This window comes from Ranitomeya variabilis, chromosome 2, assembly GCF_051348905.1.
Source record: "Ranitomeya variabilis isolate aRanVar5 chromosome 2, aRanVar5.hap1, whole genome shotgun sequence".
NCBI lineage: Eukaryota > Metazoa > Chordata > Amphibia > Anura > Dendrobatidae > Ranitomeya > Ranitomeya variabilis.
The window spans coordinates 577960552-577975254 of NC_135233.1; the positions used below are offsets into that span (position 1 = coordinate 577960552).

The window sequence follows — 14703 nt, forward strand, 5'->3', positions numbered from 1 at the left end:
AAATTGATGCATTTCCAGGAGGAATTGCAGAGGACTGGCATAATCCAGACATTTTCATCAGCCCATGATGACACTGAGATTTTCTCTACAACTGTCCACAACATTTCATATCGATCTTTGGAATGATCAGGCCAAATAGTGAGGATGCCAAAATAGGGATTTTTGTGTAGTCACCGTAAAATCCTTTTCTCCTATGCCTCATTGGGGGACACAGGACCATGGGTGTTATGCTGCTGCCACTAGGAGGACACTAAGTTAACACAAACAACAACTCCTCCCCTGCAGTATACACCCTCCTGCTGGCTCTAAGTGAACCAGTTCGGTAACAAAGCAGTAGGAGCTTAACAATTAATAAGAATGAACTATGTCAAAAAACCAATTCACGGGGGGGCGTGGCCTGACGTTTGATGGCGCAGGTCGCATAACGCGGGAGCTCCGGTCCCAGGACTTTCTAAGAGGCACATAGCGGTACACAGAAGGCGCCTTCTCTCCTACAATCCCCCACACCGCCTACTTACCGGTCGGTGAGTTCATGGGGAAATCTAAATCCGGCGCTGGGGACCAGTCAAGGCGCATAGTGGACTTCTTTGCGGCCTCCCCGCCACAGTCCCAGAAATCCAAGATGGCGCCGCTGTCTCCCAGATCCTCCAGGGCTGCGCGCCGAGGTTCTCATTCCTCTGTCTCTAGCGCTGTGGCGCCTGACCTTCCTGATGCCCCGGTCACAGCGTCACTCCTCAGAGAAATGCTGGGTGATCTCCGGACCTCCCTGCAGGAAGACATGTGCTCCATGATGGCGGAGCTCAGGGGGGAGGTGGAAGAACTGGGGAGCCGTACTGACCACTTACAAAACAAAATGTCAGAGCTGGTGTCCTCTCACAATGAGTTATGGGAAGCCCATGACAATCTGCAATTGCTTGCTACAAGGACTCATGCTAAAACTCTAGATCTAGAGGATAGATCTAGACGAAATAATGTCAAGCTTAGAGGCATTGCTGAATCAGTTGGGACTGAAGATCTTAAAGCCTTCCTACAAGATTTTATTCTTACTGTCCTCCCACTCTATACTAAAGGCGGCATCATAATTGACCGCATACATCGGATCCCCAAGCCCTCAGGGCTAGACCCCTCGGTCCCTAGAGACGTTCTTGCTCGTATTCATTTCTTTGTCATGAAGGATGAATTCTTACAAGCCCTAAGAGCAAATCCATCGTTGCCTGAACGCTTTGCAGCCATCACTGTTTTCCCGGACCTATCGCCTGGAACTCTAGCCCTACGCAGGGAGTTTCTCCCATACACCACAATTCTTAGGGAAAAAGGTATATTATACCGCTGGGGATTCCCCACCAAGCTCTGCATTCGCAAAGATGGTTCAATCACCACGTGTCTAACCCCGTCGCAAGCAGCCAAGACTTTGTCACAATGGGGCTTTGATCTTCCTGGACCCCCCTCTGCCTCTGCTTCCTCCAAGCGTGAAGGACCTAATCCCCAAAGACGCCGTATTATCCCTGACTGGAAGGTCGCCTGATGTGTTAACTTTCTGCATCTCCTGGTTGGAATTTTTTTTCCTTTTCCCGCACAATTGTAGTACTTTTTTTTATTCTTCCTTTTCTCTCTTGTTGCTTACCTTTGCTGAGGTTGGTCCCTGGTGGGCCCTTCTCAGCTTATTGCCCCACAGGTGAATTGTTTGTTGTTTTCACCTTGGACTCAGGAATTCCCTGAATGGTCCTCTGTTGTAATGTCTTGTTATCTGGTTCTCCTTTCCCCCCTCCTTCCCTCCTCCCTTCCTATACTTCAGATCGCTTTCACAGAACTGCCCATGTTGCTGCTGTACTCTGTTACTGTGCACAAGTTTTTATTCATAATTTTTATAATTGTTTACTATGAGTGTGTCATTATATTCTATTAATGTCAATGGCCTTAATTCTCCCGGTAAGAGATCACTGGTCTGGCGTCAGCTTGCTAAAGGCCCCGTCTCACATAGCGAGATCGCTGCTGAGTCACAAGTTTTGTGACGCAACAGCGACCTCAGTAGCGATCTCGCTATGTTTGACACGTACCAGCGACCCGGCCCCTGCTGTGAGATCGCTGGTCGTGTCGGAATGGCCTGGACCTTTTTTTGGTTGTTGAGGTCCCGCTGACATCGCTGAATCGGTGTGTGAGACACGGATTCAGCGATGTCTTCACTGGTAACCAGGGTAAACATCGGGTTACTAAGCGCAGGGCCGCGCTTAGTAACCCGATGTTTACCCTGGTTACCATCGTAAATGTAAAAAAAAAAAAAAACAGTACATACTCACATTCCGATGTCCGTCAGGTCCCTTGCCGTCCGCTTCCTGCACTGACTGACTGCCGGCCGTAAAGTGAAAGCACAGCACAGCGGTGACGTCACCGCTCTGCTGTTAGGGCCGGCGCTCAGTCAGTGCAGGAAGCGGACGCCGGGGGACGCGAAGGTGAGTATGTAGTGTTTGTTATTTTACATTTTACACTGGTAACCAGGGTAAACATCGGGTTACTAAGCGCGGCCCTGCGCTTAGCAACCCGATGTTTACCCTGGTTACCCGGGGACCGGCATCGTTGGTCGCTGGAGAGCGGTCTGTGTGACAGCTCCCCAGCGACCACACAGCGACTAAACAGCGACGCTGCAGCGATCGGCATCGTTGTCTGTATCGCTGCAGCGTCGCTATGTGTGACGGGGCCTTTAGTCTAAGCAGGACATTATATGTTTACAGGAAACTCATCTGCTAGAACAAGATAATGTCAGAATGTACTCAAACCTGTATCCCCACCAATTTTTTGCAAATGGGAATTCTAAAAAAGCTGGGGTAGCAATTTTTTTTAGTAGGACTAATTCCTTTCAGCTAATTAGCTCTGTGGTTGACCCTGTGGGCAGATATATTATAATTTTATGTTTAATCAACAATGCTCCCTACACCATTGCCTCTGTGTATGGACCAAACGTTGGCCAAGCTAAGTTTTTGAACACCTTTTTTTTGGAGCTAAGTAAATGTCAACATGGTCATAAACTAGTCGCTGGAGATTTTAATATTCCAGTATCCAAAAGTTTGGACTGCTCGTCGTATTCTGCATCTAGGGGTGAGGCAGCCCACTTAATTAACTCCAACAATCTCCATGATATTTGGAGATATCTTCACTGTAATGAGAGAGACTATACGTTTTGGTCACCTCGTCACGCTTCCTATAGCAGAATAGACTATATTTTAGTAGACGACGTAGCTCTCCCCCACTGTATTGCTGCGTCTATAGGCAATATCACGTGGTCTGACCATGCTCCAGTGTCAGTTACTCTTAGAGACCCTCTTGCAATCAGACCCCCTTCACACTGGCGCCTTAACACCCACCTCCTTTCTGAGCAAGCGAACTCTTCACAAATCGAACACTCTTTGCAGGAGTTTTTTGCTTTTAATGACTCTGCAGATGTGCGCGAGGACTCCCTTTGGTTCGCTCACAAGGCAGTAGTGCGTGGCCTTTTTATTAAAATGGCTGTGACAGCTAAACACAAATATAACTCCAGTCTCCAGTCTGCCCTAGCTGAGGTGACCCAATTGGAGTCCCGCCACAAAGCTCAACCCTCTGCCCAACTTTTTTCTAACCTTTCTACTGCACGACTTCACCTCTGACAGCTTCTTCTGCATAGAGCAGAAAATTCGCTAAGGAAGTCCAGGGCTAAATTTTATTCTATGGGAGATAGAGTTGGTACTTTACTTGCTAAACGCGTGAAAAAAAAAGAAGCCCAGTCTAAAATTGCCTATCTTCTTAAACCGGATGGCGCCCGTATTTATAACCCTATTCATATTGCAGAGGAATTTGCTTCATACTATGCCTCCCTGTATAATCTCGATTCTGACCCGGATACCCCCCCAGCCTTCCCAGGCCTCAATAACTGCCTTTTTAAGTAAAGCAAACCTCCCTGCGGTTAATTCGGAACAGTTATCCTTTCTCAATGCTCCTATTGAGGCATTTGAGATATCACAAATAATTAGAGAGGCCAAAAAGCGGTCGGCCACTGGCCCGGACAGCTTTTCCTTTTCTTACTATTCTCAGTTTCTCACTATCTTATCTCCTTATCTTTTACGTTTATTTAATTACTGGCGCTCAACCGCCTCTATCGGGAAAGAAGGATTGGAGGCATGTATATCGACTCTGCCCAAACCTGGGAAGCCTATGACCTCCCCTGGTAATTTTCGCCCTATAGCCCTCTTAAATTGTTACATTAAAATTTATGCTAAGGTCTGGGCTAATAGGTTGATGTCAGTCCTCCCATCCTTAATTCATGCAGATTAGGTTGGCTTTGTCCCAGCTAGACAGACTAGGGATGGTACGAGACGTCTGATTGACCTACTGGATGTTGTGGAGAGGGGGAGGCTTCCCTGTGTGTTCCTATCTCTCGACGCGGAGAAGGCGTTCGACAGAGTGCACTGGGGTTATATTGCTGCTACTCTGCATAAATTCGGTCTTGTTGGCCAGATTTTCTCAGCCATCATGGCCCTATACTCCAACCCATGTGCCTCTGTCCGTTCTGCTGGTTTCAATTCTTCTCCATCTATAACGGAGCTCGGCAGGGTTGCCCCCTCTCCCCAATCATCTTTGCTCTTGTCATGGAGCCTCTGGCGGTGGCGGTGAGGCAATGTTCGGACATTAAGGGTGTATTGGTGGGTAATCAGGAACACAAAGTTGGCCTCTATGCGGACGATGTGGTACTGACCTGTTCTGCTCCCCTTTGTTCGCTGTCTGCAATTTCTTCTATTCTTTCTCAGTTTGCCGAAGCCTCCTATTATAAGCTTAATCTGACCAAATCTACAATTTTCCCCCTGTTCATTTCATCCTCCCTTCAACTTCAAATTCAAGCTAAATATCCTTTCATTTGGTCCCCCCTTGGCTTTACATATCTGGGCATACAAATTACCCATTTAAAAAGCATAGTTTGAGTTAATTGTGATTCAGTCCTTCTCGAAATTAAAAAGGAATTAGACCTCCTCTCTAGCTCTCACCTCTCATGGATGGCTAGAATACAAACGTCTAAAATGTTAATTCTACCTAAACTTATATATCTTTTTAGATGTCTCCCTCTTTCCATTCCCTCTAAATATCTCTCAGCTTTTCAATCAGTTATTGATCGTTTTATTTGGCAAAATAAGCCTCATAGAATAAAGCGTTTAATAATGTCGCTTCCGTACTCCAAAGGAGGTTTAGGTGCTCCTAAAATTCAATTATATCACAAAGCTGCTCTTATAGAACCCTTAAAAATTTGGTGGGAGGGGAACTCTTCTCTCCAATGGTTTATTATTGAATCGCAATTTGCCCCCAGGGGCTCCCTCAGATTACTACTAGAGCTCTGCTTGCTCCAACTACCTAGTCGGGTCCCCTCTCTTAAAACAATCATTTCTGCCTCTAAAATTTGGACAAATCTGTGCCCTACGCATTGGCCATTCTTATTTGATTATGTTTCTATCCAGGCGCTGGAGGGGGCGGTGGAGGGCCTGTCTCTCTCCGCTTGGGGGGACTGCGGGATATGCCAGATCAATGACCTTTATGATGGGTCAGGCCTGAGGTCATTTACAGACCTTTCTGCTCGATATAATCTACCTCCCAAGGCCTTTTTTCAATATTTTCAAGTTCGTAGTCTCCTGAAGCGTCAAAATATGTTTCGTGTGCCCGCGTCCCCCCTGGAAGGGGGGGGGGGGGGGGGGAGACTCCGGTCCAGAGGTTCTTTAGACCCAATACTTGGATCTCGCATGGTATTTCAATAATTTATAGATCGCTTCTCTCCCATGATTTTTCAGATAGATTCTCCTTTATGTCCACTTGGGAGGCTGCTCTCTCGTTTGAAGCCTCCTTTGAGGATTGGAGTTCGGCTATGCAACATTCCTCTAAATTCTCTTCGTGTCTCGGTCATCTTGAACAAACCAAAAAAATTCAGCTCTTGTGGTATCTCACACCTACCAAATTAGCCAAATTTTATCCTACAATTTCCCCTCTGTGTTGGAAAAATTGCAACCTTACTGGTTCGCTTGCTCATGTGTGGTGGAGTTGTCCTCGTATGCAGTTGTTTTGGCGTCAGGTTGAAGTCATCCTTTCGGAGGTAATCCGTATCCCTATTATTCTAACAGGTCCTTTAGCAGTTCTAGGTATATCGCTGATAGAGTTCCCTCCTTTCCTACAACCCATTATATCTAACATTCTCGTTGCAGCTAGGCTATGCATTGCAAGGCACTGGAGATCCTCATCTGTTCCCTCAAGATCTGAATTAATTGCTAAGATTAATCTTCATTTTAGCTATGAATCAATCACTGCTGATTGTCTCTCGAAAAAAAATAAGGTTCTTACATGGTGGGACCCCTGGATCTCTTCGCCCTTTTTTTCATCCCCGGACCACCCTTCTCCTCCCGCTTCCTGTTAACTGAGAGGTATAAGTTCTTAACTGAGATGTATAAGTTCTTTATTATCTTTGCTTTAAGGTCTTGTATGTATGATCTCTTGATTTATTATGATCTCCATATAGCGATCTTTAACCCCCCCCCCCTCCTTCCCTCCCCTCTGCCCTGTATTTGTACCTTCTCTTTGTTATACAATAAAAATTTGAATGGTTAAAATAAAAAACCAATTCACACAGAAAAAAACTAGAGCCAATAGGCTAACAGGGTGGGTGCTGTGTCCCCCAATGATTGGCTCGGAGAAAAGGATTTTACGGTGAGTACACAAAAATCCCTATTTCTCCTACGCCTCATTGGGGGATACAGGACCATGGGACGTCCTAAAGCAGTCCCTGTGTGGGAAAACAATCCACTGCAATTTCTCCTTGTACCACTGCAATTGCTCCTTGCACCCACAAGTTACAGATGCGGCACTGCCGCTTGCAAAATTCTTCTGCCGACAGACGTATCTGTCAAGGCCTGAGAATGGACATGGTAATGTTTCGTAAACGTATGCAGGCTGGACCAAATCGCGGCTCTGCAGACTTGTGCTGCCGACGCCTGGTGCCGGATGGCCCAGGACGTACCCACTAACAGAGTAGAATGAGCCTTAATCCCTGCTGGAACGGAGTGCCTTCTGACTCGGTAGGACTCCTGGATAGCTGAACGAATCCACCTGGCTATGGTAGCTTTGGAAGCGGCTATACCTTTCCTTGGCCCTTCTGGGAACACAAACAGGGCATCTGACCTGCGGAAAGATGCCGTCCTCGAGACGTATCTCCTAAGAGCTATGACCAAGTCCAGTGTGTGAAGAGCCTTCTCAGTGCGATGTACTGGCGCCGGGCAAAGTGAAGGCAAAACAATTTCCTCATTGAGGTGGAAAGATGAGACAACTTTCGGTAGAAATGATGGGGATGTTCTCAAAACCACCTTATCCTGATGGAAAATGAGGAAAGGAACTTGGCAAGACAAGGCCGCCAGTTCTGAGACTCGTCAGATGGATGTGACCGCAACCAGGAAGGCAACTTTCCATGACAGAAGAGACAGGGAAACATCCTGCAGAGGTTCAAAAGGAGCCTCCTGCAAGACTCTGAGGACCAAATTAAGGTCCCATGGTTCCAACGGCATCTTATAGGGCGGCACCAGATGGGAGACTCCCTGAATGAACGTCTTCACCTGTAATCTGTTGGCAATTTTACGTTGGAACAGGACTGACAAAACTGAAATCTGCCCTTTGAGATAACTAAGGGCGAGACCTAAGTCCAATCCCGACTGAAGGAATTCGAGTATGGAAGGAACGGAAAATTCAAGAGGAGAGCGTCCACGGTCCTGGCACCATAAGAAGGTCTTCCAAATGCGATGATATATACGCACAGACGTAGGCTTTCTAGCACTGATCATGGTAGAAATGACTTTCTGAGAGAAGCCTGCCTGTGTCAGCACCCAGGACTCAACGGCCATGCTGTCAAACATAGGGCCTCGGAGTTCTGGTGGTAAATGTGGCCCTGGGACAACAGGTCTGTGCGATTCGGTAATCGCCAGGGGACATCAGCGACTAGTTGAACTAGTTTGGCGTACCAGGCCCTGCGCGGCCAATCTGGCGCAATCAGGATTACTGGTATCCCCTCCGCTCTGATCTTCTTGATGACTCTGGGCAGCAAGGGAAGCGGGGGAAATATGTACGGGAGCTGGAACTGATGCCACGAGTGAACGAGTGCATCTGCCCCGATGGCTGTCGGATCGTGGGACCGAGTTATGGGAACCTTGGAATTTAGCCGTGAGGCCACCAGATTCACGTCCGGGTTCCCCAACGACAACAGATCTGGTGGAAGACCTACGGATGGAGAGACCACTCTCTGGAGTAGAGACCTTGGCGGCTGAGGAAATCTGCCTTCCAATTTTCCACTCCCGGGATGTAAACCGCTGATATCATTGAGCGGTTTTCCTCGGCCCAACGAAGGATGTGGCCTACCTCGGTCATGGCTGCCTTGCTGCGTGTTCCCCCCTGGCGGGTGATGTATGCCATGTATGTATGTCTATGGAAGCCAGGAACTCGCCTTTCTCCCTGGAGGCGATGACAGAGCGAAGCGATTCCATCCGGAACCGTCGCACCCTGACAAATTTGTTCAGCAGTTTTAGGTCCAGTATGGGCCGTACTGTACCGTCCTTCTTTGGAACAATGAACAGGTTTGAATAAAAAAACCTTGAAACCATTCGTTTTGAGGAACCGGAACAATAACCCGAGAGCGTATGGCCTGGAAGAACTCTGATGCCTTTGCCCTGGGAGGAGAGGACAGGAAGAAGCGATTTGGTGGAAGAGAGAGAAATTCTATCTTGTATCTGGAGGACACTAGGTCGCGGACCCATTCGTCGTGAGAGACCGAGAGCCATGTGTTGCTGAAGGAAAGCAGGTGGCCGCCTACTTTGAGGGTGTCCTCCGGATACCGCAGGGCGTCATTGTGTGGAGGACCTGCCCGGTCTGAACCCTGTGGACCCTGACTGCCTAGGCCTGCCTCTCCATGCGGGGGAAGGTTTGTAAGAGGTTTGAGGACCTCTATTCCTACACTGCGCCCGGCCAGGTCCTGAGGATGTAGAAGTAGAGGACCAATTTGAGTTGAAGCGAAAAAACCGGGACCGGGCCTGCTGTTGCTGGTTCTGAAAAGGCCGAAAGGGTCTCTGTTGTGGAAGAAATTTACTCTTCCCTCCAGTGGCGTCGGAAATTAATTGGTCGAGCTTTTCGCCAAAAAGGCGACCACCCTGATACAGAAGAGAAGTCAATGACCTTTTGGAAGTCGAATCCGCTCGCCAGTCCCTCAGCCATAAGGATCTCCGGATGGTGATGCCGTTTGCTGCTGCTTGCAAAGCACAGTTAGCAGCATCCAGGGACGCGGTAACTACAAAATCTCCCGCTCTGGCTATCTGAGTAGCGAGGTCTGCTACCTCGGGGGGAAGATGGGTATTCAGCACCGCTGCGGACAAGACCTCAGCCCAGTGGGTCATAGCCTTAGCCACCCACGTAGCAGCAAAAGATGGAAAGAGTGCGGCTGCTGAGGCTTCAAAGGCTGAATGCGCCATATTGTCGATCTGACGATCGGTTGGGTTTTTAATAAAGGCGCCCTCCGAAGAGGATAAAACAGATTTAGTAGCCAGGCGTGATAGCCGAGGATCTACCGGGGGAGAATGAGACCAATCTTTTCTTAGATCCTGGGCAAAAGGGTATTTTGATTCCATGGGCTTCTTCCCCGTGAATCGTTTATCGGGACGGATCCTGTGAGATTCAACAATTTCCTTAAATTCAGGGTGAGTAGCGAATACCTTGTGAGCTAGGACACCGCATGATCCGTTTTAGATAAAGGTTCCTCCTCAAGTTTCAAAGCCTTATTCACTGACTCAGAGAGTCCAGAGTCTCCTGATCGTGATGAAATTCCTGATCTAGGGACGAGTCAGAATCGTCCTCTGAAACAGGTTCTCTACTAGCCCCAATGGAAGAGGAGCGAGATATGGAGCTCTCAGAACCCGAATCCCGGTGATGGTCTGGGGACGAGAGCCCCCTTGGCAAGGTACGACCCCTGGAGTACGAAGAGTTTTGAGGATCGGAAGCGTCATCCGTAAGAGTGCCCTGGTTAGAGGAGGGGTCTCGGAACGATTCTAACGCTTTTGCCAGGGATGCAATAGACCGGGTAAGGGCACCAGGCTCACTGGGTTCGGTATCAGTAACAGGTGGTTCCTGAACAGTCGCCGGTTCACAAGCTGTGCACAATGCAGTATTGTGACCCCGGGGTAGTGAGACCTTACAAGAGGTACATGCAGCAAAAAATACAGTGTGGGTTTTCCCAGACTTTTTGTGAGGCCTTGATTGAGACATATTGACCTTGAGGAGAGCGCTTACTAGCAGGGGAAGGGTTAAGCTATGTGTCTGCAGCTTACCCAGGTCCTGTGTCTTGAGTCCCCAGGGAAGGTCCGCAATGTATCCTGAAGGCTGTATATCGGCTGTGACCCCGGATCCAGAGATTAGGAGAGCTGGAACAGCGCTGCAGGATCAGCGCTGGGTATACCAAGATGGCTGCCGAGATCTGTGAGAGCGCTTCTCATGGAACGAGAAGCGCTGGAACAGATGGGCGGCGATAATTGCCGGTGGGCGTGGCCAAGGACTCCGGGCCTGTGTGAGGAGAAAGGCCGGGGACTACATTTTAAAAACTTGCGGTTGTGTCCTATTGCCGGTGCCGCGACCGCTATTAAAGCTATCCTGAGGTAGCGCTCGTACTTCAAAAAAAATGAGCGCTGCGGACCACCCACAGACCCAAGCTTAGCCCTTTAGAAGTGCGGACCTTCCATACCCCGGGGACCAGGACCCCCCAGCGCCTCGGCCCCCGCAGTGTACTTACAGTAGATGCGGTGGGCCGGTACTCAATCCACCGTCGCCATAGTCAGGGAGGGGGTGGAGAGCTTCTGCCGCCTTGCGTCATCCACTATATCAGTGGTGATGCAGTGGGGGGCTGCACGGACGCCATACATATTATGTCCGGCTATGCACCTGGCTCCAGGAGAGGTAGATGGAGGGCTACTCCATGTGGCCTGCTATGGAGGGGGGAGATCGGAACGCGAAGGAACTATCGCCCGTAATGGTGAGCTCAGGGCTGGCATCCAACGTTGCAGGAAAGGATACGGGAGGAAGGCTCCACATACTTGCCTGTTGATGGTTCGGGGGAGATCGGAGCCTTGAAAGGATCCGTCGCCCCCATTCGCTCCGTTAAAGGAAAAAATAGAAAAAATAAAAATTAAAATAAAAACGGTGGGGTCTGAAACAGACCCAAATGCCTCCTACAGACACTAAGCAAGAACTTGTTCACTGAGAGCCAGCAGGAGGGTGTATACTGCAGGGGAGGAGTTACAGCATAACACCCATGGTCCTGTGTCCCCCAATGAGGCGTAGGAGAAAAGTGGTGTACAGCTTCTATACTATGGGCACATCAGGGATACAAAGACATTCAGTCATGACTTAAGACCTATAGGATTAAAGGGCTTTTCCATATGATATCGAAGCCATTATTATCCACAACCTGGCATCCCACAATCAGCTGGTAGATGCTCTGGATCAGCAGTAGATGGATGAAAATCTTGAAAAGACTTGCACTGTAAGTGTAGCAGTCACTGCTGCATGCTACAGAGCAGCTCCTCTTCTCCTGGATGTGCAATACTCAGCAGCAGCCTCTACACACTTTAAGCACCACTCTAGCATTTTTTTTTCCAGCGTTGGATTGGTGCTTGTAATGTAAGGCCCCTGTCCCTAGTCTTATACTTACCCACCGCCATCATCACATTTTTTCAGCACCATCTGTGACCGCAACTTCTGACTAGCTGGAAGTCAGAAGTAACGTCACAAGCTCTCAATGAAAATCTATGAGAGCCAGAATGGAAGTAGAAACAATGGAGCGATCCAGCAGGTCATAAACTACTGGAGACAGACGGGAGCGGCAGTGAAGAAGATGGTGGCAGATAACTGTAAGACCAGGGGCAGGAACATTACATCAGAAGCACCACTCCAGCACTACAATGCCCGACGTGTGCTTAAACGGAGCGGCACTGTGCCGGATCCCCACCAGTCTGATACTGACAGATTATCCCTCAATATCTTGTAGCCAGACAACCCCTGTAAATAAGTTAAGCAGTCCCATGTAAGCACTAACCTTTAACCACAGATAGTCCTCGGTTTTATCTGCCACCTCATTATGATTATCTGCAACATCACAGCGACCGATAATACAGTAGACGGCTCTCTTGTAGGGATCAGTGCTCGACCTCACGGCTCTTCTGTAATGCAGACGGAGCTTGTTTTCTGTGGATGGACACAACCTAGAATGGAAGATATAATGCGGACCATCCATTATAATAATGTTCCCCATGGCCCCATGTATAGAAGCTCTTCTATGCGCCGTTTACCTGCGGTCATCGCTGTGAACATACTCCTGGAACCAGTTCTTGAACTCTCCCAGCTGATGCTGCACTTTGTTCACCACCTGCTGTGCCGCCAAGATATCGCCGCAGCGTAAGCAGTAGTAGATCAGTGCCCACACCGGGAAGCCATCAAGTTCACCGTCCTGGAAATTTGCAGAAACGTAAACATTTTTTCCTTATAAAACATACATTTATAAAACATGATCTGGCTGTACATTTACCTGTTGCCCAGGAATAGGTGCAGGAAGTCGGATATTCAGGAAACTCCGCACTATATTGTAAGTCCCTGGGACACCTCCCAGCTGTGCTTGCTGCAGGTTGGCATAGACACTTGTCATTGTGTAGTTCTTATAACTGGAAAGAAATCACATAGAAAGAAGAATTACATTTGTTTTTTCATTGAAGTTTTCAAAAGTTCAGAAAATTATATAAATCACTTGTACAAAAAATACTAAATGTATATAGAAAATAGAAAACTACTGTAAATGGCCTTTTTGAAAATGCAAACAGGAAGGTAATCAAACAACTAAGAAGAGGAAGTAAAAAAAAAAAAGGATGTGGGAGAAGGTAGAGAGGGGTGGTTGATCTGTGGCTCCCTGCATGATCCAGGATTTAAAGGTGCATTACATGTTATATAGGCGGACCTTCAAGAAGCTCAATTTCTAGGTACCAGGTTGTGTTACAACAGTTTCTACTCTTTGGTTCTTTAAAAGAGTAGTTCAGCACCCAAAATGTATTTTCTAATAATGTATCCTTACACTTTTTTAAGGAGCTTCATTACGTAATGCCCTACAATTTTCCCCATCTAGCTAATGTGTTGATGTTTCTTTGAGAGGAACCTAAAACGTGACGTCACAGGAAGCTGGGGCTGCACTCACTCCCCGCAGTGTCCTTCATCCCTCCTGGAACAGGACGTCAAGGGAGGCAGCGAAACAGTTACTCACTAGTTTCTTGCCTCGCTGCCCCCTCTGAAGTAGTCTTGGATGCAGGGTGATGGGCGCTGTGGGAAAGGCGAGTGCAGCGCCGGCTCTCAGCTATCTCCACTGCCTGTGCAATACTATAATATTGCAGTGTATTATGAAACTAACGATCTATGAAGCTCAGCCATAGCCTGAGCTTGATGGGAGATCTCGCACGGCAGTCATGAGGGTCTTCCAAAGGTTCCTGGCAACTGATCAGCACTAGTGAGGAACGAACGTCTTATCTGAGCATGCTCGGGTGTTGTCTAAGCATCTGGCCGAGCTCGTATATCATGTTCGTGTCCCTGCGGCTGCATAATTTGCAGCTATTAGATAAAGAATCCCCGCATATGTAGAGCCTAACAGTCAATCCCTGCATGTGTTGAGGCTGTCTAATAGACAGAGGTGTAGAGATAAGACCGTCCCAATTGGGTACACCTTGCCGCGATGGGATGGCTTTTAACCTTTTTTGGGTCAAAACTTAGGCCCCGATGTTATTTACATGTATTATTACTACTTTATTATTTTCTTACTACAGGGTATACGCTCAATTTGTTTTTCTCAGGTTTTGTCCATACAGTGATAGCACGTGGCCAACATGTGTGTGGCGACTGTCGCAGTAATATACAGTAATAAACCCCTTTGATACCAGCTAGACATCAGTTCCTAAAGTTACCTTTCTTCCAGGAACCTTAAAGCTTGTCTAACAAAAGCCATCTGCATCTGAACGGAGCAGCGACTTTTCAGTGTATCAGAGGCTGGAACTAGCAGAACATCAGTCATCTGTTTCACCATTTCCCAAACATCGGATATATTCTGCAACAGAAGAAATGGTAAAAAAAAAATAAAAAAAAAAATTCCCAAGATAGTAGGAGAACCTCTGTCTGCAGGAGGATAACTTACTGCTCACTGGGACCCCAAGCAATCCCAGAGATGTGGCTCTAGTGTTATGGATAGGACATACTTTACATCTTTGACATTACACTTTAAATGCAGTTTCTGTAGATCTGACAAATAGTGTGGCTATAAAGTGTCACTTTAGTTTCTTACCTTATCATCTAAGCTCTCAGCAACTGCAGCGCACAGGTCTACCAGGTTTGGCTTCAAGTTGCCACTTACAACTTTCTCATTGTACACATAGATCTGCAGTGAAAAAGAGCATTACTGTAATAAATAAAATAATCTATCTATTGTGAGGGTAGATACTTTCAGAACAATGCCACAATTGTTGCACACCTTACAAATATATGCAACATATCTCTACACAATAAATGGTTGAAATGTGTATCCCCCAATTCACTGGCAGAAGAAGGGTTGAGGGGTTTCCAAGAAGTACAGTGCTACCCTCCCTGTGCCCT

The 14703-nt window shown here is 47.6% G+C and overlaps 1 protein-coding gene across 3 annotated transcripts in view; it reads right to left on the bottom strand.

Annotated features, from left to right (window-relative positions):
- The window catches only part of NUP93 (nucleoporin 93), a 35384-nt gene that overhangs the window by 15826 nt on the left and 4855 nt on the right, over positions 1 to 14703 (bottom strand). For all 3 annotated transcript variants that reach the window (XM_077288327.1, XM_077288325.1, XM_077288326.1), the window contains exons 7-11: positions 14396 to 14488; positions 14022 to 14161; positions 12608 to 12740; positions 12372 to 12529; positions 12119 to 12284 (exon numbers count right to left, since the gene is read on the bottom strand). In XM_077288327.1, the coding sequence (XP_077144442.1) occupies positions 12119 to 12284; positions 12372 to 12529; positions 12608 to 12740; positions 14022 to 14161; positions 14396 to 14488 (690 nt within the window). The remainder of the gene's footprint in view (positions 1 to 12118; positions 12285 to 12371; positions 12530 to 12607; positions 12741 to 14021; positions 14162 to 14395; positions 14489 to 14703) is intronic.